Genomic DNA, 27,237 nt, shown 5'->3' on the forward strand with positions numbered 1-27,237 from the left:
GAAACAGAGAGAAGGAGTGATCGAGGGCAGCAATACCGGTGCGGCATAGAGTGGAGACGCCGCGGAGGCGAGCTGCACCTGAGGGCTCCTGGCTGACACAGCCTGCGGTGGTCCCGGAGGAAACAGAGAGAAGGAGTGATCGAGGGCAGCAATACCGGTGCGGCATAGAGTGGAGACGTCGCGGAGGCGAGCTGCACCTGAGGGCTCCTGGCTGACACAGCCTGCGGTGGCCCCGGAGGAAACAGAGAGAAGCGGAGACAAGACCCGGCCCAAGTGAGCGAGGCACACGGAGGGTACATACCCGTTGGGGAAAAAACAAAGTAACAGGTACTATTCTGTTATCCCCGGGGCAAGCAATTGACGATTTTCCAACAGCAAGCAAGCCATCAACCCCATAGAGAAAGAAAGGCCCCGGTCGACAACTGGATATAAATAAGAAAAGAGAAGGTACTTTTTATTTGACATTTTCTGTTTATACAGTTGCTTATCTGAAAGGGGTGTTTGATGTTAAAGGGCCTAAAAAGACTAAAATCTGTATGTTAATCCGATACCACTTATAACTGGGGACAGAAGCTATCCAAGAGCGGATTATAATACGAGCCTGAGATAAGTAACTTTGTAACAATTTTAGACATTTTGAGGAACTGCCTTGTCTGGGAGAAGTGTTCTTTTGGTGTTGCTGTTTGTTGCAAATATTACTGACCTACAGAGCTCAGGCTAACACAGGAACAGTGATACCTGAATATGGACATGCATGTGTTATTTGTGAGCTTGGTCTAAACTTGGAATATAAGAAAATATTTTCTACAATGTATCAGGGTACAAGCTAACAAAATACTCTGTCAAAGCTGGGCTAGAAAGATTGGGGATACTGTCTTTTTTATTTGTAGTTTTGCAAGAAAAAGAGGGTAACCTGTGGTGTTTGATGATAGGGTCAAATATATACTACTTATCTGCTTGATTATATGCCTATAAACCATAGGAGTTAGTGTTCTCCACCCTCTGATATTTCAAAAGTTTCTGTGTATTCTAGCTCTGATAAATTTGCACCAAAAGAGGTTTTAGGAAAATTTGAAATAACAAGGGCTGGCGTCTAACACATTTCACTGAAGCTGAATTCAGCGTTTATATCGTTTTTTTCCTGTTTTTTTTTCCACTTGCTCTTTTTGCCTTTTTATTTTTTAGCACTTTTTTTTTTTGTTTGTTCTTTTGTTTATCTTTATTTGCACTTGCACTTGCCCTGATAGGGTGGGGCAATGTATACTTCACCCTGTGGTGGCTACCTGTATAGGTATATGTAAGGTTATATATGTATGCCTATATAGGGGTACGTATGTGTGTGTGTATGTGTATATATATATATATATATATATATATATATATATATATATATATATATATATATATATATATACACACTCTGTGGCACTTTATTGGTTTGATTAATTAATTATACCCACACCGATAGGGTATAAATAGGGAAAGTTCACCCTCACAAACACATGGATAGATTTATTACACAAGCAAAAAAATCGCCAGCAATGCCAACTAAACGCGATAAAAAAGCAACAAAAAATTTGGAGTTAGAAACCAGTATGGAGACACAAATAGTACAATCTGATAAGCAGGAGACTCAGACACTTATGCAACAAATTACTGATTTAATAATGCCACAATTTAATGCTATTAAAAATGATATAACTGGCCTCACGGAGGAGGTTAGGCAATTTTCAAAAAGGATAGCAGAGGTAGAATTAAGAGTCTCCGATCTTGAGGACCAGGCAGGATTACAAGATAAGAAAGTCAAAGCGCAGGAAGTAACAATATTAAAACTTCAAGCTAAAGTAGAGGAATTAGAAGATCAGTCACGCGGGAATAATATAAAAGTAGTTGGTTTGCCAGAATCTATCATGCCCCAGGATCTAAATAAATTTGCCTCGCAAGAACTGCCAACGTTACTAGGTTTGCAAACGGCAGATTCATTGTACATGGTAGAAAGGGCACATAGATTAGGGCCACCTAAAGCGGGTCATGAAAGTACAATTAAACCAAGACCTATTATGATAAAATACCTGAACTTCCAAGCTAAGGTTACAATAATGAGACAATTTAAACAGAAAAGTACGCTAATGGTAGGCCAGAATAGGATATTTCTGTTTCAAGATTACTCAATGGAAACACAAATGAAACGTAGGGAAATGTCCCCCTATTGCACAACCTTAATACAGAGAGGTGTACAGGCGAGGCTTATATATCCAGCAAAAATTTGTTTGAAAGTTAATAATGAAAATTTGACATTGAAAACGGCAAAAGAAGCTCAAGATTTTATTAGCACATTATAGCTGAAGATATAGGTTTAGAGGTGCTGCCCTGCTTAGTTTTTGCAATGTATGATATCAATAACAACTACCTAAGGGTCATTATAAAGGTTCTATTCTTTTTAGACCACAAATGTATTGAATTTACGATGGTGTTGAGTTTAGATGTACAGAGATATGGTATGCAGAGTAAAGAGTTTTTATCGTTTGTACAGGTTTTTTTCTTTTCTCTTTTTTTTTTTTTTTCTCTGCTCTACTGACAGAAGTCCAGTTTCATAGTTTAAAATAGTTAACATTCTGTCATGGAATGTTGGGGGAATAACTTCCCCAGCAAAGAGGAGTATAATTTTAAAATTGCTAAAAAAAAATAAACCAGATATTGCTCTTATATAAGAGACGCATCTGCAAGAAGTGGAGATTGTTAAACTTAAATGTAATTGGGTAGGTGAGATACTATCCGCCCCTGGACCGAAACGCAAGAGAGGGGTCGCAATATTATTTGTAAGAAACTTTATGTACAAAATTGTTAACCAAATACAGGATCCAGAGGGGAGGTACATCATAGCTGAAGTAGAACACGGTAATACACACTTAGTAATTTGTAATATATATGGCCCAAATGAGCTAGATCCAGAGTTCTGGGAAAATATATATATTAAACTATTTCCATATATCAATAAAAATTTGATTGTTGCGGGGGACTTCAACATGACAACCAGCCCAATAGTGGATAGAATTAGACAGGGCTACCCCCAGATAGGTAGGAAATCGGAAGAAAAATTATTTGCCTCTTTTCGTAGCAAGTTGAATCTCTTTGATATTTGGCGAATAAAAAATCCAGATACAAGAGCATTTACATGCGAGTCTAAGACACATAAAGCGATGTCCCGGATAGATCTTTTTCTAATAAGTGAAGCTATGTTTTCACTTGATCTTAATCCTAGGATCCAGGATATACTAATCTCAGACCACGCAATTGTAGGTCTGGAGATAGACGGGATTAGGAAGCAGAAGAGTGGTGTTAATAATTTTTATTTCCCTAGATTCTTAGTTCAGGATAGTGACTTTAATAGGTTTTTAATAAAAAAATGGAAACTATACTATGATGAAAATAAAAATTATTACCATAAGATCGAAATATTCTGGGAGGCTGCCAAGGCAGTCCTCCGGGGAGAAATAAAGGCCTATATGGTTAAATGGAGGAAAAAAACCACAGCAATAGATGTGCAGTTGGCAAACCAATTAAAAAATAAGTACAAAGCCTATATTAGTACGCCTAATGAGAAAAGCTGGGCTGATTATATAAAGGCAAAGACAGAAAGAGAGAACTTCCTGAAAATAAAAATAGCTAAACAGGAAAAAAAAATGAACGCTTTTTTCACCAGCCATCATGGAAGGTCAGCTAAAGTATTATCAAAAATAATGAAGAATAGGCAGGCTGAGAAAAGATATCTAACCTCAATTAAAATTGGGGATACAAGGTACACAACTGCGAGTAAAATAAGACAGGCAATGTATGAATATTATAAGGAAATTAATATGGTAGGAGCATGTGATAAAAAGATAAAAGAACAGTTTTGGGGAAAAGTTACTCCACCAAAAATAGACCCAGACGAATTAATGGAATTAAATTTACCGATAGCAGAAGAGGAAATCATTAAAGAAATAGGAAAGGCCAAACTGAATAAATCTCCAGGGCCAGATCAAATTCCAGTAGAATTTTATAGAATTTTGAAAAATGAACTACCCGGCACGTTAAGTGATCTCTTTAATCAGTACTATAGGGATAACTCTTCAGGATCTGATCTGTTTTTTGCATCCACAGTCACATTAATATATAAGAAAGGTAAAGATCCAGAAAATCCAAATGCATACAGACCAATATCATTACTAAATAATGATTATAAGTTACTCACATCAATAATCGCAGACAGACTAAAAAAGTACATAAATAAGCTGATCCATCAGGATCAATCAGGGTTTATGCCAGGGAGAAACGCTTCAAAAAATATAAGAAAAGTTCTACTGACTTTAAATCATTACTGGAATGAAACTAAGGCTAAGGGAAAAAACTGTGAAAATGACGCGGCCCTAATAACATTAGATGCTGAAAAGGCCTTCGATTTAATTACTTGGGACCACCTGTTCACCACACTAACACAATTTGGCCTAACAGGGAATTTCTATAATTTTGTGAAATTGATTTACAATACACCATACTCCTGCCTTCAAATAAATGGTCAACTGTCGCCAAAAATAAGGTTAACAAAAGGAACAAGACAAGGGTGCCCGTTGTCACCCTTATTATTTAACTTGTCGTTAGAACCATTTGCCATAAGTCTGAGACAAAGCTTACCGGGGGTAAAGGTAGGAGATGGCAGGGTGTCTCTGGCACTATATGCAGACGATATAATACTTTTTGTGCCTAGAACATCACAAAATATACCAGTACTATTAGAATCAATAGAGGAATTTAGTGCGTTCTCTGGCTATAAGGTCAATCATGGAAAATCAGAAATACTTTGGATTAGAAAACCCTGTGGGCAGCGGATCAAGCATCCCTTTCACGAGGTAGAACAAATTAAATACTTGGGTATAAATGTAAGTAATAACCCAGGATTATGGTATAGCTTAAATTTTTCAAAGTTCTTTCAAGAAAGTAAGAGGCTTTTAGACGGATGGAGACCACTGCCCATAGCTTTATCAGCCAAAATCACGATCTTGAAGACTTTTTTATTCCCCCGTCTATTATATTTATTGCAAAATTGACCTATTTTTCTCAAAAATACTGACTTGAAGAATTATGAAAAAGAATGCAACTCTTTTTTATGGGGAAAGGGAAGGGCCAGACTAGCTAAAAGATTGCTGTATCTTGATAAAGAGGTTGGGGGATATGGTTTGCCCAATATTAAATTATATAATCAGGTTACTATGGTAAAATTAGCTGCTGACTGGATCACACAAATAAGTCAATTTTCCTCGCCAGAGATAGAAGAAAGTTTAATAAAACCCTTTTCCCTAAAAGACATATTGCATATCCCATTTTCTAAATTACCTCCAAAAATTCGAAATATGAGAATGATAAGTAATGTAGTAAAGGCATGGCAAAAATTCTGCAATACTCTCAATATCAATTACAAGGTATCCAAATATCTTACGTTTCTGGGACATATAGATTTTGGACCTGGCTTGAATTATGGAATATTTCATATTTGGAGAAATGCAGGCTTGGAGTACATAGTACAATTATTAGATAAAAGAACCGGGTTGATAAAATCATTCATACAAATTCAAGAAGAATTTGGTCTACCGAGACATCACTTTTTTGGCTATCTTCAGGCAAGACAATTTTACAATCATTTAACGTACAATCAAGATAGTAATTGGGAGTTAGGAATAGTCGGATTAGGTATTCAAATTTATAGGGCGGGTTTTTTCTCAATTGCAACATGGTATAAAATGATTATGAAAAACTTAGGTAAGATACATTTAGAGAACCTACAGAATAAATGGCAAAAGATTCTGCCAGAAATTACAGAAATAAATATCAAACAAAGTATAGAAATAGTTGGAGATAGGTATACGCGGTGGAAGGAAACACATAGCTATATCATAAACAACGCATATATTACCCCTAAATTATTGGCTAAATGGGATAAAAATTCCAAAGGAGACTGCTTCCACTGTCACGCACCACAGGCAGATATCACACATTGTTTCTGGTATTGCCCTAAGATATTACAGTATTGGAAAAAGGTGGCATATTGGTTAAACAGATTCTTAACACAAAGTTTTTCCCCTACTCTTACTTCAGTACTTTTTTTTTGTGCTACCAAACTAATTTAAGAAAGAAGAATATCTGCTTATAACGACTATAATACAAGTAGCTCGGAATTTAATATTACAGTATTGGAAAGCTCAAAAATACCCTAGCATAGCAGAATTCAGACAGAAGGTGACTGGTCAGCTGATATATGAACAACTGAATATAGAACCCGGCAATGTGAATCAGTTTAAAGCCTTCTTTACAAAATGGAGGAAGATTATTAAGATTCAGACAGCTGAGTTTACAGAGGAAATAATGAAACCTTTCCTCAAAGCAGGATACATAAGTAGAGATGACCTATAAATCTGGCGATACAAAGTCTCTGTCCAGGGGTCGATAGTAAGTCCTTGACAGGAAGCTGTATATATAGACTATATAGACTGGAGTAAATTTTTCTTTTTTTTTTTTTTTTTTCTCTCTCTTTTTTTTCTTTGTGTTATTTTGTCTTGTCCCATTGGGCCGGTGTTGCTCGATTTTGACTTGTGCTGTGTTAACTGAACTAGCGGCCAGTCTTATGTGTATTTTAAATTAAGGTTGTGAAAATTTCCAATTCAAGCGATAAGAGTGTAGCATATTAGCTAGTTGATTACTAGTCTTGTTTCATTTTTGCCTCGTTTTTCTTGGTTTAGGAGAAACGAGGATATAAGATATTATTTTTATGGTATATATGACAAGTGATTTTTGTATGTTCTTCTTTTATGTTGCATTTTTCTAATTGTCATATGAACTGTCTGCTTGAATTGGTATATAAATAAAGAAATAAAAAATAAAAAAAAGCATAAATTATGTTTTTAAAACAATAACCATTCTATGGTTGACTGTCCCTTTAAAGGGACATTATAGAACAAACTATTTAATAGCTCTGTAGACCCTGTACTTTGAAAATCAAATTTTCAATATCATCTCTTTTAAAGGGCTGCTTAGTCTTTATCATATCCCAGAGAGATTAGTTCAGGAGCATACATACATAGTGCCAGTCTCAGCGTATATATACAGCTTCTGATTTTTACATAAAGCACATGCACAGAACGTACACACCAATAGGAGGCCTCATATGTTCCTATATGGGCACCATAGACATGTAAATGGTGCCAGCCTCAGAGCACCAGAATAGATGGCACTAGTCTGCCCATTTAAGCCCCGTGAAAGATCAGCAGATTATAATGTTGTACTGATCGAATCTTCCACTCCTAACAATGCACAGTTCTATCACTAGAGGTCTTTAAAGGGATGGTAAATTTTCCCCTTTGTGTAAACAGAAACTGAATGTTTGTGATATTTTAGATGGAGTTTAAGTCATCAGTTGTAATGAAGATGCACTATAACTTACTGTTTAATGTTGATATGAAATACCCCGCAATCCGCCACTTCATAAGTAAATTTATTTTGTAAGCTGAAGGTTTGAACTGTTCTCCAGTCATTGCTCTAGCTGTGCACCATTTTTTGTAGCTAGAATGACAATTGGAGAATATTTCAAACCTTAAGCTCACCAGCAAAAAAAATACTTTTCAAGTGGGCGCCAGAGCGCAGGTGTGAAAAAGCCCCTTTCCTAATATTGGGTCAGTGACTTAAATCTGTGTCAGGCTTTTCCTTTATATACCATTTACCTTATTTAAAGAATGATACTAACACCAGTCTTATAAAAGGATGAATTTATTAAGTTACAGATCTATACATGAGTGGTGAGAGAAGCGTCTAACATACAAGGCTTTATTCTTCTAATCTATCTACACTATAATGTGTGCATGCAAAGGAAGATGAAGTCTCTCTGTTTCCTGGGTGTATTTGTCCTTCCTTTTTCCTCTCTTTCAAGCTGCTTCTCAAAACATATTTATAGCCAAACAGCCACACCATGAAGACAGTCCCAGCCAATCAAATCCATTCATCTTCTGGTTTATAACAATTCAACTGTTGAGTTAACTGCCTGTAGATGTCGCTGTGGTCCAAGAAATGAGTTTTCCTAATGCCATCTGACCTTTGTGACCCATCTCAGGACTGACCTTGTCTGAGTCCCTTTGAAGATTTATGATGCCATTGTCCTGTCCTGTGTCCTTTTGAAGCTTTATGACATTTGATTTTCTATCTTCAGGAAGGAGCGCAGGTCTCACCTGTCTTATCTACATTGGTAGCCTTTGATCCTTCTGTACAGGCCTTGGGGTCGAGTTACTTGATATTATCTCTTGGAAACTAGTTTATTCAATAGGGTTAAGCTTTCCTTACTATAGCAAAATGTGCTTTTCCAGTTATACAGTTATTACATATAATTTCCAGTTATACAGTTATTACAGCAGGGTATTTGAATTTCAACGCTACATTAAAAAGTAAGTTATAGTGCAACATCATTACAACTGATGAATTCAACTCCATCTAAATATCACTAACATTCCGAATCTGTTTATACAAAGGGGAAAGTTTACCATCACTTTAAATGAACTGTATATTGATATTGAGAGCTCAGTGACTTCCCTGGCTTGTGTGGGGTGAGGATTTGATGGTCCAGCAGTGGGTTTGGGGAGGAGTTTTGCTACTTCCTGGTTTCCCAGGAGATTAATAGACAGCAGGAATTTGTCAGAGAGCATACCTAGGTTGACTCAGGAGCGTGCACATCTGTAGAACTATATGGCAACAGTGTTTTTAACAATGTACAACATTGCAAACACTGCATAAGACACAAATATTAATAACCTTAATAGTCTAGCTAATAGTCTAGCCAACATAGAGGTTAAAACTGTCAGATTAGCTATTTTAAATAGAATATGTGTGCCAGAGGAGCAAGCTTGATATAGCACAGAGTTTGAGGCTCCTGCCCCCTGCTGGTACCTTATAAATCAGTGGAGGTAAAGAGTATTCTGATCATGGCATTGCCCCTCTAGTCTCAAATCACTATACTGTGTGTATGTTCTGTATTGTCCCCATTTCTGCTATTAATTGTGCACAACATGAGAACTACAATTCCCATGCAGATAATCCGAGGGTAAATGGTCTTTAGCAAGATCAGCTGCTCAGAGATGTTGCACAGTGCACAGCCCACACAGCAGCACTGTCAGTGTGTATACGACATGGGGCCATGACCTTGCAAGCAGCTACATGAGTGTCTGTAGCTATTGGGTCTGTGTATAGAAATCAGCAGGACAGAGAATAACCTCACAACCTCTATATAAAAAAATGTGTATTTTGAGTAGATGTGTCCAGCCCTGATCTAGTGAGTAATTCAGCGCCTCATGAAGACTTTACATCAAGTTGCTTCAGGATGAAGTTGTTCAGCTGATTCTAAATATTAAAGATCATTAGTGAGTTATGACAATTGTACGTGTAGCTAATAAATACAACGTCCTTTACTGTTGTCTCTGCAGAGCTGACTAGTGTCCGGTCACATTAACATATTTACCAGAGGAATCCACAGGTCTAGGACACCCTGATTTATATTTGCTGAGATTCAGCATGATTCACTATTGCTACTTGATGTTATTATGAAGCTGACCTGACAAAGGATTGTTATCTGCTTTTCCCCTCTTAAATGTTTCTTCAGGATATCACATCATACAGTTTGGGTAATCAGAAGTGTCTACTATATTACACTGTAATGTTTTTGTCCCCATGTCAGGTATAGACGCTGTTGGAATACTAGTGATGTATTGTCCCCATGTCAGGTATAGACGCTGTTGGAATACTAGTGCAGTATTGTCACCATGTTAGGTATAGGGGCTGTTGGAATACTAGTGCTGTATTGTCCCCATGTCAGGTATAGGGGCTGTTGGAATACTAGTGCTGTATTGTCCCCATGTCAGGTAAAGAGGCTGTTGGAATACTAGTGCTGTATTGTCCCCATGTCAATTATAGGGGCTGTTGGAATACAAGTGCTGTATTGCCAAATGTCAGGTATAGGAGCTGTTGGAATACTAGTGCTGTATTGTCCCCATGTCAATTATAGGGGCTGTTGGAATACAAGTGCTGTATTGCCAAATGTCAGGTATAGGAGCTGTTGGAATACTAGTGCTGTATTATCACCATGTCAGGTATAGGGGCTCTTGAAATACTAGTGCTGTATTGCCCCATGTCAGGTATAGGGGCTGTTGGAATACTAGTGCTGTATTATCACCATGTCAGGTATAGGGGCTGTTGGAATACTAGTGCTGTATTGTACCCATGTCAGGTATAGGGGCCATTGGAATAACTAGTGCTGTATTGTCCCTATGTCAGGTATAGGGTCTGTTAGAATACTAGTGCTGTATTCTCCTTATGTCAGGTATAAAAGCTGTTGGAATACCAGTGCTGTATTGTCCCAATGTTAGATATAGAGGTTGTAGAAAATACTGATGGTGTATTGTCCCCATGTCAGGTATAGAGACTGTAATGTGATGTGAATTAATTTGTAAAGTGTAAAATAAATGGGTTATAGTTCGGTTTTAATGAACAATATAGAATGGATTTTATTTTGAATACCCTACAAAACCCTGACATACACGTCACATGGGAATTCTGTTTAGTTACAGTGGGGGCTGTATATACAGCTAGTAATGTAACTAATTCCCCGCTAACTCACTTTACTACACATGACATGATGTGACGGAAAGTGATTACACACAATCACTTTTGTCACATTTTATTTTAATCTAATTTTTAACTTCAGGTGAATATGATGCTGTAATTTCATATAATTCTGAACAAACAGAAGATCAGTGGCTAAGAAATATGACAGAAGCTCCAGAGGAGGAAATATGTAAAAGTCGTAGCATTGGTGAGTATATGTGTAATGTGTAGCAGGGACTTAGAGTGTGGGAGTGTTATGTGTCTATAGGATACAGGGCATAGGTGAGTGTATGCATGTGACATATCTAAGGGACACTGGGTAAAGGTGAGTGTACATGTGTGACATTCAGATATTTTAATTTCCTTGTTCTGTGCTAAATAGCTAAAATGTGACCATATTTCTATGATCTATACAGGTGATGTTAAGGCTGAAGTGACACTTAATGCTGAACAAACTATTGATCTGTATGTAAATAGACAACTAGAAGCTGTGAAGCAGGAAATCAGTGACAGTATTAGTACAGGTGAGTGCACGTGTGTGATGTGTCTGAGGGATACAGGGCAAAGGTGAGTGCACGTGTGTGATGTGTCTGAGGGATACAGGGTACAGGTGGGTGTACATGTGTGATGTGTCTAAAGGGGTACACAGTACAGATAAGTACATGTGTGTGATGTGTCTGAGGGATACAGGGTACAGGTGAGTGTATGTGTGTGATGTGTCTGAGGGATACAGGGTACAGGTGAGTGTATATGTGTGATGTGTCTGAGGGATACAGGGTACATGTGAGTGTATGTGTGTGATGTGTCTGAGGGATACAGGGTACAGGTGAGTGTATATGTGTGATGTGTCTGAGGGATACAGGGTACAGGTGAGTGTATGTGTGTGATGTGTCTGAGGGATACAGGGTACAGGTGAGTGTATATGTGTGATGTGTCTGAGGGATACAGGGTACAGGTGTGTATATGTGTGTGATGTGTCTGAGGGATACAGGGTACAGGTGAGTGTATGTGTGTGATGTGTCTGAGGGATACAGGGTACAGGTGAGTGTATATGTGTGATGTGTCTGAGGGATACAGGGTACAGGTGAGTGTATGTGTGTGATGTGTCTGAGGGATACAGGGTACAGTTGAGTGTATGTGTGTGATGTGTTTGAGGGATACAGGGTACAGGTGAGTGTATGTGTGTGATGTGTCTGAGGGATACAGGGTACAGGTGAGTGTATGTGTGGGATGTGTCTGAGGGATACAGGGTACAGGTGAAAGTATGTGTGTGATGTGTCTGAGGGATACGGGGTACAGGTGAGTGTATGTGTGTGATGTGTATGAGGGATACAGGGTACAGGTGAGTGTATGTGTGTGATGTGTCTGAGGGATACAGGGTACAGGTGAGTGTATGTGTGTGATGTGACTGAGGGATACAGGGTACAGGTGAGTGTATGTGTGTGATGTGTCTGAGGGATACAGGGTACATGTGAGTGTATGTGTGTGATGTGTCTGAGGGATACAGGGTACAGGTGAGTGTATGTGTGTGATGTGTCTGAGGGATACAGGGTACAGGTGAGTGTATATGTGTGATGTGTCTGAGGGATACAGGGTACAGGTGTGTATATGTGTGTGATGTGTCTGAGGGATACAGGGTACAGGTGAGTGTATGTGTGTGATGTGTCTGAGGGATACAGGGTACAGGTGAGTGTATATGTGTGATGTGTCTGAGGGATACAGGGTACAGGTGAGTGTATGTGTGTGATGTGTCTGAGGGATACAGGGTACAGTTGAGTGTATGTGTGGGATGTGTTTGAGGGATACAGGGTACAGGTGAGTGTATGTGTGTGATGTGTCTGAGGGATACAGGGTACAGGTGAGTGTATGTGTGTGATGTGTCTGAGGGATACAGGGTACAGGTGAGTGTATGTGTGTGATGTATCTGAGGTATATAGGATACAGGTTAGTGTATGTGTGTGATGTGTCTGAGGGATACAGGGTACAGGTGAGTGTATGTGTGTGATGTGTCTGAGGGATACAGGGATACAGGTGAGTGTATGTGTGTGATGTGTTTGAGGGATACAGGTACAGGTGAGTGTATGTGTGTGATGTGTCTGAGGGATACAGGGTACAGGTGAGTGTATGTGTGTGATGTGTCGGAGGGATACAGGGTACAGGTGAGTGTATGTGTGTGATGTGTCTGAGGGATACAGGGTACAGGTGAGTGTCTGTGTATGATATGTCTGAGAGATACAGAGTACAGGTGAGTGTATATGTGTGTGATGTGTCTGAGGGATACAGGGTACAGGTGAGTGTATATGTGTGATGTGTCTGAGAGATACAGAGTACAGGTGAGTGTATGTGTGTGATGTGTTTGAGGGATACAGGGTACAGGTGAGTGTATGTATGTGATGTGTCTGAGGGATACAGGGTACAGGTGAGTGTATGTGTGATGTGTCTGAGGGATACAGGGTACAGGTGAGTGTATGTGTGTGATGTGTCTGAGGGATACAGGGTACAGGTGAGTGTACATGTGTGATGTGTCTGAGGGATACAGGGTACAGTTGAGTGTATGTGTGTGATGTGTCTGAGGGATACAGGGTACAGTTGAGTGTATGTGTGTGATGTGTTTGAGGGATACAGGTACAGGTGAGTGTATGTGTGTGATGTGTCTGAGGGATACAGGGTACAGGTGAATGTATGTGTATGATATGTCTGAGAGATACAGAGTACAGGTGAGTGTATGTGTGTGATGTGTCTGAGGGATACAGGGTACAGGTGAGTGTATGTGTGTGATGTGTCTGAGGGATACAGGGTACAGGTGAGTGTATGTGTGTGATGTGTCTGAGGGATACAGGGTACAGGTGAGTGTCTGTGTATGATATGTCTGAGAGATACAGAGTACAGGTGAGTGTATATGTGTGATGTGTCTGAGAGATACAGAGTACAGGTGAGTGTATATGTGTGATGTGTCTGAGGGATACAGGGTACAGGTGAGTGTATGTGTGTGATGTGTCTGAGGGATACAGGGTACAGGTGAGTGTATGTGTGTGATGTGTCTGAGGGATACAGGGTACAGGTGAGTGTATGTGTGTGATGTGTATGAGGGATACAGGGTACAGGTGAGTGTATGTGTGATGTGTCTGAGGGATACAGGGTACAGGTGAGTGTATGTGTGTGATGTGTCTGAGGGATACAGGGTACAGGTGAGTGTATGTGTATGATATGTCTGAGAGATACAGAGTACAGGTGAGTGTATATGTGTGATGTGTCTGAGGGATACAGGGTACAGGTGAGTGTATGTGTGTGATGTGTCTGAGGGATACAGGGTACAGGTGAATGTATGTGTATGATATGTCTGAGAGATACAGAGTACAGGTGAGTGTATGTGTGTGATGTGTCTGAGAGATACAGAGTACAGGTGAGTGTATATGTGTGATGTATCTGAGGTATAAAGGGTACAGGTGAGTGTATGTGTGTGATGTGTCTGAGGGATACAGGGTACAGGTGAGTGTATATGTGTGATGTGTCTGAGAGATACAGAGTACAGGTGAGTGTATATGTGTGTGATGTGTCTGAGGGATACAGGGTACAGGTGAGTGTATATGTGTGATGTGTCTGAGAGATACAGAGTACAGGTGAGTGTATATGTGTGATGTATCTGAGGTATATAGGATACAGGTTAGTGTATGTGTGTGATGTGTCTGAGGGATACAGGGTACAAGTGAGTGTATGTGTGTGATGTGTCTGAGGGATACAGGGTACAAGTGAGTGTATGTGTGTGATGTATCTGAGGGATACAGAGTACAGGTGAGTGTATGTGTGTGATGTGTCTGAGAGATACAGATCACCTGCCCCATTAGGTATAGGGAGATTATTATTTTTTAGTGGGAGAGGGAGGCTTTTCTTTCATGTAATTAGCAAGAGTCCATGAGCTAGTGACGTATGGGATATACATTCCTACCAGGAGGGGCAAAGTTTCCCAAACCTCAAAATGCCTATAAATACACCCCTCACCACACCCACAAATCAGTTTTACAAACTTTGCCTCCCGTGGAGGTGGTGAAGTAAGTTTGTGCTAGATTCTACGTTGATATGCGCTCCGCAGCAGGCTGAAGCCCGGTTTTCCTCTCAGAGTGCAGTGAATGTCAGAGGGATGTGAAGAGAGTATTGCCTATTTGAATTCAATGATCTCCTTCTACGGGGTCTATTTCATAGGTTCTCTGTTATCGGTCGTAGAGATTCCTCTACTGATTCTCGTTTCAGTACTGGTTTGGCTTTCTACTACATGTAGATGAGTGTCCTGGGGTAAGTAAGTCTTATTTTTGTGACACTCTAAGCTATGGTTGGGCGCTTTTATATAAAGTTCTAAATATTTGTGTTTAAAAATTTATTTGCCTTGATTCAGGATGTTCAATATTCCTTATTTCAGACAGTCAGTTTCATTATTTGGGATAATGCATTTGAATAATCAATTTTTTTCTTACCTTAAAATTTGACTTTTTTTCCCTGTGGGCTGTTAGGCTCGCGGGGGCTGAAAATGCTTCATTTTATTGCGTCATTCTTGGCGCGGACTTTTTTGGCGCAAAAAAATTTCTAAGTTATTTCCGGCGTCGTACTTGTCACCGGAAGTTGCGTCATTTTTTGACGTTTTTGCGCCAAAGGTGTTGGCGTTACCGGATGTGGCGTCATTTTTGGCGCTAAAAGCATTTAGGCGCCAAAAATTGTGGGCGTCTTTTTTGGCGCTAAAAAATATGGGCGTCATTATTGTCTCCACATTATTTAAGTCTCATTGTTTATTGCTTCTGGTTGCTAGAAACTTGTTCATTGGCATTTTTTTCCCATTCCTGAAACTGTCATTTAAGGAATTTGATCAATTTTGCTTTATATGTTGTTTTTTCTATTACATATTGCAAGATGTCTCAGATTGACCCTGGATCAAAAGCTACTTCTGGAAAAACGCTTAACTGAGTTCAGTTCTACCAAAGCTAAGTTAATTTATTTTAAATGTTATAAATGTTTATCTTTAGCTATGGTTTGTAATAAGTTATTATGATATACTTTTACATGAAGAATCCATTAGTATTTATGCTTTATTGCCATTCTTACATCTTATGTACAAGAAATATTTAGAAGACTTATAAGAAATATTTTTCTGATTCTATTTTAAAGGCTTTGTCTGACTTCGTGCCTTCTAATACATTTTTTAGGTCTCTTTCACTTCTTTTTTAATTATTGAAGTTTCAAATGACCAACAACATACTGTTTTATCCTTCTCTGATGATGTTTTTTCTCTTTCAGAATTTTCTTCATCAGATATTGACACTAACAAATCTACTTTTTTATTATTTTTTTATTAAAGTACATTTGTTCTTTGTTGAAAAGGTGTTGATTATTTTGGATATTAAGGTAACTAGTTCTTTAAGACTAGCTGACACTATTTCTGCTTATTTATTCTTCTGTGTTTTCAGAAGTTTTCTTTCCAATTCCTCATACTAGGGAATGGAATAGGCTGAGAATTTTCTTTTATTCCTTCTTCAAAGGTTTTAAACTATATTCTTTGCCAGCAGTTAAATTCAATTTGGAGGGTTCTCCAATTTATTGGGGCTATCTCTACTCCTACTAATTATGCTATTGTTTCTATAGCAAAATAGTATTTATTTTCCTTTAGATGGTTGTATCTTATTTATGGAAAATTATTTAGTTTCAGGTACTTTTCTTGGTCCTGTGATTTATTTGGATGTTGCAATTGCTTCATTTTTTGTTCTGTTTACTTTAAGATCAAGTATCAGATTATGATTTATTTTAGCATTCTTAAGGGACAACATTTACTAGACTAGGTGCTGTTGCATTTGTCTTGTTGTTTTGCATTTATTGATTATGCAAGTCCACTGTATTGACTGTTCCTTTAACTGGACTATCATGCTAATAATTTCATTTGTGTCTTCATTTTATTGAATATTTTCGCAAATGAGGGTTAATCTATGTCTTTAGCTATTTTAGCTAGAAGAATTTTGTGATTTTTTAAAAAAATAAAAAAAAATCCATATTTCTTTTGTTCTAAGATAATCAATTATTTGTTTTATAATTGGATTCAATTCTTAACTGTTACTCTGGGCTTCAAGATTGAGTTCTAAGACTAAAACTTTAAGCTTATACTAGTTTGGTTGTACTTATTAAGGAACAAATTCCTGAATTCTTTCCCAAGTAACATGTTTATAATTGGAAATTTTTCAGTTCAAAATCAGCTCCCTAATATTGCGATGTACGTGCCGTATTCCAGCTTGGCTGGCAAGGGACAGGTTAAGACTTCTTTGAAATTTATTTGGTTCTATTCAGTCCAAATTTCTTTGATTTTATTCCAGTAAGGCTAACACTCTCTTTAAGTGTGTTTGGGTCCTATATATTTTGGGTTCTGTTGAAGCATGGCTGGGCTCCCATGGGGTTCAAGCGCTGCTCAGACCTGGAATCTTTTCGGGTATTTCTTCCAGTTCCATTTTTAGGAAATGGGTTTTGGAGTTTTATTCAAACTATTCTGCCTTTTTTTGGTCAGTGATAGCATTATTTGTTTTCATTAGATACAATAAATGCATATTTTCATTTTTCTGTTTTCTGAGGATGCGGAATCTCATATGATTCACTTGCTCTTCAGGACATAGTTAGAGGTTCTTTTTTTCAAAAGCTCTTGATTCCTCACACAAGGGTCATCTTTTCTAGGTTTCCAGATAGTTTGTGTCACTGTCTTTGTCTCTATCAGACAAGGGACAATTTTATTGTGTTCCGTTTGTCGGTACCTTTTAGTCTCTATTATTTCCTTCAGTTGCTATATATGCATAGAAGTTTTAGGTCTTATGGCCACAGCATTGGATTTAATTCCCTTTGCTCATTTTCAATAGAAAGAACTTTTTCCAGTCTTTTAGAATTATGGTGCAGGGATTCTAGGATTTCACATTTTAAATCTTCGAATCCTAATATTTATCTCTTGATTTGATGGTTAAGATCACCATCATTTAGTTCTACAGGTCTCTTCGTTTCTTTCAACCTGGACCATGATCTCTACAGATGCGAGTCTTTTTGGTTGGGAGGCTGTCTGAGGATCTCTGTCAGCACAAGGGGTTTGGAAATCTCAGGAGGCGAGATTACCATTTGATATTTTAGAACTCCGTGTTTTCTCAGAATTTTTCAGTTAGTTTCTTTTTGAAGAAGAGACGTTTAATGTTTTTCAAACAATATCACTACTATGGTGTATGTCAATCATCAGAGTAGGACTATTAGTCCTTAGGTTGTGACAGAAGTGTCTCGGATATCAGCTTGGGCTAGATCCAGCTCCTATCTAAATTCTGTGTTTTTTTTCCCAGGTATAGATATTTGGGAAGCGGATTATCTCTGTTAAATCCAGCTTTTCCTCCGAGAGAATGGTCTCTCTTACCCAGATATGTTTTTCATCTCATCTGAATAAAGAACTTCCCAGGGGCCTATTAAGGTCTGGGAATCTTCAGGCGGAAGTAGTGTATGCATTGACATTTCTTTGGAATTATCTTTTTGCCTATTTCTTTCCGCCTCTAGTTCTTCTTCCAAAATTCTTATGGAGTATTTGTTTGTTATGCTGGTAGTTCCAGCATGGCCTCTCAGGTTTTGGTATACGAATCTCATTCGGATGGCCAGTTGCCAACGTTGGACACCTCTGTTTAAACCAGACCTTTTCTTTCTCAAGGCCATTTTTTTCCATCAGGATCTCAAATCATTAAATTTGAAGGGATGGAGATTGAACGCTTGGTTTTTAGTCATAGAGGTTTTTCTGACTCATTGATTAATACTATGTTTCAGGCTCATAAAACTGTCTCTAGAAAGATTTATATTGAGTCTGGAAGACCTACTTTTCTTGGCATTCTTTTAAAATTCATAGAATTTTATTATTTTTTCAGGTTGGTTTGGATAAGATTTTGTCTTCAGTTCTTTGTTAAGGACAAATCTCTACTCTTTCTGTTCTTTTTATTACAGAAAAGATTGCTAATCATCCTGATATTCATTGTGCAGGCTTTGGTCCATATCACGCCTGTCATTAACTCAATCTATCCTCTTTGGAGTCTCAATTTGGTACTGAGGGCTTTACAGGCTCCTCCGTTTGAAACTATGCATTTTCTGAACATTAAATTACTTTCTTGGAAAAGTATTGTTCCTTTTGGTTATTTCTTCTACTAGAAGAGTTTTTGAGTTATCTGCTCTTTTTTTGTGAATATCCTTTTCTGATTTTTTATCAGGATAAGGCAGTGTTACTTCCTGATATTTATCACTTTTTTCAGGTTTTGATTCGTATCAAACCTGTCATTAAGCCAATGGAGTCTTAATTGGGTTCTGAAGGTTTTTCAGGTTCTTCTATTTTGAGCATATGCTTGCTCTGGACATTCATTACTTTCATGGAAAGTATTGTTCTTTTTGGACATCTCTTCAGCTAGAACAGTTTTTGAATTATCTGCTCTTTCTTGTGAGTCTCCTTTTCTGATTTTTCATCAGGATAAGGCGGTGTTGCGAACTTCTTTTAAATTTTTACCTAAGGTTGTGAATTCTAACAACATTAGTAGAGAAATTGTGGTTCCTTCATTGTGTCCTAATCCTAAGAATTCTAAGGAAAGATCGTTGCATTCTTTGGATGTAGTTAGAGCTTTGAAATATTATGTTGAAGCTACTAAAAATTTCCGAAAGACTTCTAGTCTATTTTTTATCTTTTCCGGTTCTAGGAAAGGTCAGAAGGCCTCTGCCATTTCTTTGGCGTCTTGGTTAAAGTCTTTGATTCATCATGCTTATGTCGAGTCGGGTAAAACTCTGCCTCAAAGGATTACAGCTCATTCTACTAGGTCAGTTTCTACTTCCTGGGCGTTTAGGAATGAAGCTTCGGTTGATCAGATTTGCAAAGCAGCAACTTGGTCTTCTTTGCATACTTTTACTAAATTCTACCATTTTGATGTGTTTTCTTCTTCTGAAGCAGTTTTTGGTAGAAAAGTACTTCAGGCAGCTGTTTCAGTTTGATTCTTCTGCTTATAATTTCAGTTTTTTTCATTATTGTCAGCGGAATTGGCTGTCTTTATTTTATCCCTCCCTCTCTAGTGACTCTTGCGTGGAAGATCCACATCTTGGGTATTCATTATCCCATACGTCACTAGCTCATGGACTCTTGCTAATTACATGAAAGAAAACATAATTTATGTTAGAACTTACCTGATAAATTCATTTCTTTCATATTAGCAAGAGTCCATGAGGCCCACCCTTTTTTGTGGTGGTTATGATTTTTTTGTATAAAGCACAATTATTCCAATTCCTTATTTTTTATGCTTTCACACTTTTTTCTTATCACCCCACTTCTTGGCTATGCGTTAAATTGATTTGTGGGTGTGGTGAGGGGTGTATTTATAGGCATTTTGAGGTTTGGGAAACTTTGCCCCTCCTGGTAGGAATGTATATCCCATACGTCACTAGCTCATGGACTCTTGCTAATATGAAAGAAATGAATTTATCAGGTAAGTTCTTACATAAATTATGTTTTTAAACATTTTTTATTAAAATGTTTTCTTTTTAATGACACAATGAGTCCACAGATCATCTAATTACTGTTGGGAATATCACTCCTGCCCAACAGGAGGCGTCAAAGAGCACCACAGCAAAGCTGTTAAATATCACCTCCCTTCCCTCCGACCCCAGTCATTCTCTTTGCCTACGTTAAGAGCAAGGAGGTGGAAAAGTAGGTGTTAGAAAAGATTCTTCAATCAAGAGTTTATTATTTTTAAAGTAGTACAAGATTGTGCTGCTTTGTCCTAGGGTGTAGCCGTAGTCCATTTCAGTCTCTTCAGTAGAGCAGTGGTGGCTTTAGAGTGATGGGAACTTGTGGGACATAATTCTCACTGCGCCTCCCATATACTGATGCTGCCCTAAACCTGAAAACTTGAGGTATATTACTCAGGACTCGTTTATTTTCAGGTCCATGTGAGGGAGAGGACCTCTCAAACCTGGGAGCTGCCTTGCTGTCAGGCAGAATATGACGTAAGTGCTGGCTTTATTTCTGGGGGTAGAAAGAAAAACTCAGAAAAAGGTTGGGCACTTTGTTTTTTAAAAATGGGACAGACCTCATTGAAATTAGGCTCTTTATAAAAGGCATAGATTCTCCTAGAGATATAGGGGACACTATGGGCAGCTTAGACGCAGGCACTGGAGCTGGATTTAATATGTGGTGGTTTCACATCTCCCGGCGGTTTCATAATTAATAATAGCCGACCGGGAGATTACTTATTGGCACGCCCACAATGGGCGGTACTTCAGGAAGCGGCAGTTGATTGCGCGCCCTTTCTATTCACTTCCCACTTCATTATAAGGTGAAGTTGTACATCTTCCTGTCATACTACGCATTTTCTGCTATATATGCGTGTTTTAATCCGGAGACCGACTTCTGCAACTGCTGCTAGGTTCCGATTGTGTTTGTGAAGAAACGGCTCCTGCTCAGAGGAAGGTAGGTACCTCGGCAAAGTACTGCTGAGGTATAGAGGTGTTCTGCAGGGTTATTTAAGCTTTTTAGCCTATCTACACATAAATTTATAAAGGGAATAAAAAAAATCACAGTTTAAAATGTAAAGTGACAGTAACGTTTTTATGTTTCTTTTACAAGATATGACGAGTCCACGGATTTCATCCTTACTTATGGGATATCGCCTCCTGGTCAGCAGGAGGAGGCAAAGAGCACCACAGCAGAGCTGTATATATAGCTCCTCCCTTCCCTCCCCCTCCAGTCATTCTCTTTGCCTGTGTTAGTGATAGGAAGAGGCAGAGTGAGGTGTTAGTTATAGATTCTTCAATCAAGTGTTTATTATTTTTTAAGTAGTGCTACAGTGTGCTACTTTGTTCTGGGGTGTAGCCTAGACCAGATCAGTCTCTTCAATACAAAAAGAGAAGCATCTGGTGGCTTTAAAGTAATAGGAACTTGTGGGACATTATTCTCACTGCGTCTCCCATAGCTTGTATGCTGCCCTGTTTGTAAAAGTCTGAGGGAAAATATGCTCAGCACTTTTTGTTTTCCACAGGCCAATGTGAAGGGGAGGAAAGAACTTCACAAGCCGGGTGAGATGCCCTACTACCGGGCAACCTTCTAAGGTAAGTGCTCAACTTTATTTTCTGGATTATACTGGAGAAAAAATGGTATGTACACAGAAAGGAGTTGGCACTTTATTGATGAAAACATATCCAGGTTATGGGGGTTAGTTTTTCATGGGCAACTCTGTGTTCAGAGGCAACTTGTTATCTCTTCCCTACAAACTCCAGCGGCTTCTAGTTTGTTTATCAGCCGACAGGGAGGGTTTTCCTATTTCACTCTTGGGTGTTATGTAGGACTTATGTGACTGTTAGGTTTGACATATTGCGTGCCCCTGCATCTTACGGCTTCTACTCTTGTCAGGGAGCTGGCAGACTGGGTGTTTACATTACATGTTATGAATGCTTCCAATAATATTACTTGGCAACTGTCAGTAGAGGTTATCAAGTGTTTTACAACAAGAAATGAGTGTAAATGATTCCATGACGGGTACCCCTGCTCGCTACGGCTTATGTCTACAGTAAAGCAGACAGGGAGTTTTATATTGCCTTGTTTCACATGATGCTACGTCTATTTCAGTAGGGAACGTCCCTTCTACTGTGTTGCACTGATTTTCCCGACGGCTTTATTTTTGTTAAGAAATATTGTTAGCCGCATGGGAGCTTGAGAACGACGCCCACGATGGGCGGAGTTTCGATACGCGCCATTGTGTGCGCGCCTTTTGACTTTGTGTTGTTTTCTCGGTGATCCTGTTTACGCCCACGATGGGCGGAGCTTCGTGGTCTGCCGTTGAGGGCCATTTATCTGACATATCTCCGACGGCACGCTGGATGCCTCCTCAGCTGTGTTTCAATCAGCATACAGTTGAGAGGTTGCGCGCCGTCCGGTGAGTCTTTGGTGCTTGAAAGCTCTTCCCCTCTGTGTGTCCGTTAGCGTTGACAATACGCTCCGGATTTGGGTTCAAGACACTCTGTTTCTCAAATTAATAAAACAAAGCACTGGAAAACAGTAACGTTTGTGTCCACAACTGCTTAGGATACGTGGGGACTGAGATTTTAAGATACTTCTGCAGGCTTCTCTGAGGTTAACTAAAGCTCACATTTGATCTTACAGAATATGGTCCCCTCAAGTGTCATTCATATAGCATGGGAGTTGCTTATATAACACTAAAGAAAAGGTTACTTTATACTTTAAAGACACAGTAACGTTTTTTGTGGTGTGTTGATTTTTTACTAATAAATGCTCCTTCTTCTATTATAGATTGTTGTTCAGGAGTCTGTTGACACTTGTCAATACTTGCTACAGACTTGTCATGTCTCACATGCAGTACTCTGTTTTTCCCTCAAGTGTCCTACATATGCACAGAGGTTGCTTTTAAAACACGAGGGAGAATGTTACTTTATGATTAAAGAAACAGTAATGTTTGTATGGTGTGTTAATAAATGATCCTTTACAGGTGTCCATTAACACTGGTCATTACATAGACCTTTCATACCCCCACATGCAGTGCTCTGTGGTTCCTTACAAGGGAATTGTTGCTCTTTGTACATAGCAATGTCCGTTAGTAGCAAGTTTAACAGATTCTTAAGTAGCATGCTCTCACTTTGCAAATATTAAGGCAGATAACTACTGACGGCTCATCTCAGCAGTCTTCGCTGACATTCCTGTTACGTGCGTGCTGATGTGTTTCTTTTTGGAGACGAGAAAATAAGTTCTTGCAGTTTTATTTTTAAAGAGACAGTAGCACAGATAAAATAAAGTTTCTTCATTTTTAAGAGATAGTAACGTGTTTATTTGATGCTTTACAGCTTGGTACTTATATGGTGTACCCATAAGAAATTGCGGCACTTAAGACTCTTTCCGTCTTTTACGCCTATGGTCAGTATCCCATTCAGGGATAGACAGACATTTTCATGAAAACCTTCATCTGGTTTTTCCTGAGTGATGTATTGGGATTTCAATGAAACCGTGGTTAAAGTGACAGTAAAGAGTTTATCTAATTGTTCTTCTTTCAGTCGCATAAAGCAGTGCATTTGTTTTTGACAACTGTCCAACACATTTGTTGCTTTTCTGTTCTGTCTCAATTTTCATATGGATCGTTCAGATTGTTCTGTTCCCAATGCTTTCATGGAAGATTATTTAAAATAAGACATGGCGCACAAGGGGGACTTTGGTCCTGTACACTCTAACTAATAGCTGGTCTTGAAAATAAACTTTTGTTTACTTAAGTTTTTTCTGCGCTGTGGAATATCTAGTTACTGTTTTTTAAGATTAAAAGAGTCAGTAACTTGTTTTGGTCAAATTCCCCACAATGGGTACCCCTTTCTCTGAACGTGCCTGCATCCCTAGATTTGCAGGCACTCAAATTTATATGTACTTTTCTGACGTTTGTCTACGTTATGCAAGACTGTACGCACATTTCTTTGTTTTGGACTATTGAGTAAATAGTTTCAGTCAAAGTGGCAGTAAGGGTCCTTTTTATTCGGACATTACGGATGCTTCTTGGTGTGCTTTCCTCCTTTGTGATAAGATGGAACAGAAGCACGCCTCTATGGAGTTCCTTTAGGATATAAGGAATTATAGTTCTGGCCTTAGCCAGTTCGGTTATAGACTTTCTTGCAGATTCAAAGTTGGCGGCTAAGTGTTCGGGATTTCCGTCTTTGCACGCAGAGCCTTCGGGTTGAAATCTTGGTCTGTGGATGTGTCTTCTTCTTCTAAGATTTTGGTTTCCATACCCAGGAGGGTCCATTTATGTATTCCGTGGATTACAGAATATATATATTCATGTCCTTTCCAAAGAGATCATCACAAGTTCATGTGTTTTGCCTTTTTGGACAAACATTTTCAGTTCGTGACTCTGTCTTTTAGTCTGGCCATGGCACCCTGGATTTTCACAAAGGTTCTAGGGTCTCTGCTGGCGGTTCTAAGACCGCGGGTCATTACGGTGGCGCCTTAGTTGGATGGCATTCTGATCCAGGCGTCGTCTTTTCAGCTGACGAAGTCTTGTTCCGACATTGTTCTACCCTACCTGGGGACTCATAGGTGGGGAACTCTAATCGACTCTCTAAGCAGAAGAGTTTTTTTTGACGGGTCAGAATATTTAAGATTCTGAGCTCCTTCAGGCCTTTAAAATTGCACATGCTCAGACAGTGGAATGGAGATTGTACGAATTTATCTTTTCTAATATTAAGATCAGAAGACAGCCTCCCTGGGGACCCAGGGTGTATGGACTCGACTGGAGTCTCTCCTTCCCATCAATGTTTTACAGCTGTGAGCACTATTCAAGGCACTTCAGACTTGGCCTCAGTTGGCTTCGGCCACTTTTAAAAGATTCCAATCAGAACATTGCGACAGTAGTTTGCGTCATTTATCAGGGAGGAACAAGGAGTTCCTTGGTGAGGACTAACGTAGCCATGATGATTTAGTGGACGGAGTCTCACTATTATTATTCGTCGGCGAGCCACATCCCAGGTGTGGAAACCTGGGAGGCGGATTTTCTGAACAGTCAGACTTTTCATCTGGGAATGGGAACTTCGTTGGAGGTTTTTACCTACCTGTTTCTCAGCTGGGGCAGGCCGGCATTGGATCTTATGGAGTCTCGTTAGAATGCCTAGCATACAAGATGCGGATCCAGTTCCAGTGATTCACCAGTCGAACTGGTATATGCCTTGGCAGGGACTTGTTCGTTCAGCCCAGTTTCGGTGTTCCTGCAATTTGCTCTCCTTCCCAGGATGACTGTTCGAGTCAAACAAGAGAAGGTTTCGGGATTCTCGTCGCTCCGGCATGGCCTTGCAAGTCTTGGTATGCCGATTTGGTGGACATGTAATCTCTGCCAACATAGCCGATTTCGTTGAGGAAGATCTTCTCATTCAGGGACCCTTCCATCTTCCGAATCTATTTTCTCTGCAGCTGACTGCTTGGAGAATTGAACGCTTGATTTTATCTGAGCGAGGGTTCTCTGATTCGGTATTTGATACTTTGATCCAGGCACGTAAGCCTGTTACTAGAAAGATTTACCATAAGATATGGCGTAAATATCTTTATTTGTGCGAATCCAAGGGTTACTCATGGAGTAAGTTTAGGATTCCTAGGATTTTGTCCTTTCTCCAAGAAGGATTGGAGAAAGGGTTATCAACAAGTTCCTTAAAGGGACAGATTTCTGATTTATTTATTTTGCTACTAAAACGTCTGGCAGATATTCCGGATGTTCTATCTTTTTGTCAGGCCCTGACTAGGATCAGGCCTGTGTTTAGACCTATTGCTCCTCCTTGGAGTTGGAATTTAGTTCTTAAGGGGTTCCGTTTGAACCTATGCATTCCATAGATATTAAGTTGTTATCTTGGAAAGTTTTATTTTCGGTTGCTATTTCTGAGCTTTCGGCTCTACTATGTGACTCTCCTTACCTTATTTTTCATTCCGATAAGGTAGTGTTACGTACCTAACCTGGTTTTTCTTCCTAAGGTTGTTTCCAACAAGAATATTACTCAGGAAATTATTGTTCCTTCATTGTGTCCCAATCCTTCTTCTAAGAAGGAGCATCTGTTACATAACTTGGACGTGGTCCGTGCCCTGAAGTTTTACTTGCAGGCGACTAAAGAATTTCGTCAATCATTTTCATTATTTGTTGTTTCTGGAAAACGTAGGGGCCAGAAAGCTACGGCTACCTCCCTTTCTTTTTGGCTGAAGAATATCATCCTTTTTGCATATGAGTCTGCTGGACAGCAGCCTCCTGAAAGAATTACAGCTCTTTTTACTAGGGCTGTGGCTCCTCTTGGGCATTAAATGATGTTTCTGTTGAACGGATTTGCAAGGCTGCAACTTGGTCGTCTCTTCACGCTTTTTCCAAATTTTACAAATTTGATACTTTTGCCTTGTTAGAGGCTGTTTTTTGGAGAAAGGTTCTTCAAGCAGTGGTGCCTTCCGTTTAGGTTCCTGTCTTGTCCCTCCCTTTCATCCGTGTCCTATAGCTTTGGTATTGTATCCCATAAGTAAGGATGAAATCTGTGGACTCGTCATATCTTGTAAAAGAAAAGGAAATTTATGCTTACCTGATAAATTTATTTCTTTTACGATATGACAAGTCCATGGCCCACCCTGTCATTTTCTAAGACAGGTCTTTATTTTTGTTAAACTTCAGTCACCTCTGCACCTTGGCTTTTCCTTTCTCTTCCTAAATTCGGTCGAATGACTGGAGGGGGAGGGAAGGGAGGAGCTATATATACAGCTCTTTTGTGGTGCTCTTTGTCTCCTCCTGCTGACCAGGAGGCGATATCCCATAAGTAAGGATGAAATCCGTGGATTTGTCATATCGTAAAAGAAATAAATTTGTCAGGTAAGCATAAATTTCCCTTTTTGACTTTAATTAATAAAATGTAATCCTTTTATGATAAATTGTTTAATTGTGAGCAGAATGGACCAAAAGGCCTTACAAAGTGTCACTTGCTCTTTATGTTTTGATGCCAATGTGGAACCACCAATCCCTTTCTGTTCATCATGTTTTGAGAGAA

At 39.1% G+C, this 27,237-nt stretch overlaps 1 protein-coding gene across 1 annotated transcript in view; it reads left to right on the forward strand.

The window, feature by feature from the left end:
- The window catches only part of LOC128666683 (gastrula zinc finger protein XlCGF48.2-like), a 150,792-nt gene that overhangs the window by 68,069 nt on the left and 55,486 nt on the right, over positions 1–27,237 (forward strand). Inside the window, exons 6-7 of the mRNA XM_053721412.1 lie at positions 10,775–10,882; positions 11,091–11,198. Of these exons, the coding sequence (XP_053577387.1) occupies positions 10,775–10,882; positions 11,091–11,198 (216 nt within the window). The remainder of the gene's footprint in view (positions 1–10,774; positions 10,883–11,090; positions 11,199–27,237) is intronic.

This window comes from Bombina bombina, chromosome 7 (genome assembly GCF_027579735.1).
Source record: "Bombina bombina isolate aBomBom1 chromosome 7, aBomBom1.pri, whole genome shotgun sequence".
Lineage (NCBI taxonomy): Eukaryota > Metazoa > Chordata > Amphibia > Anura > Bombinatoridae > Bombina > Bombina bombina.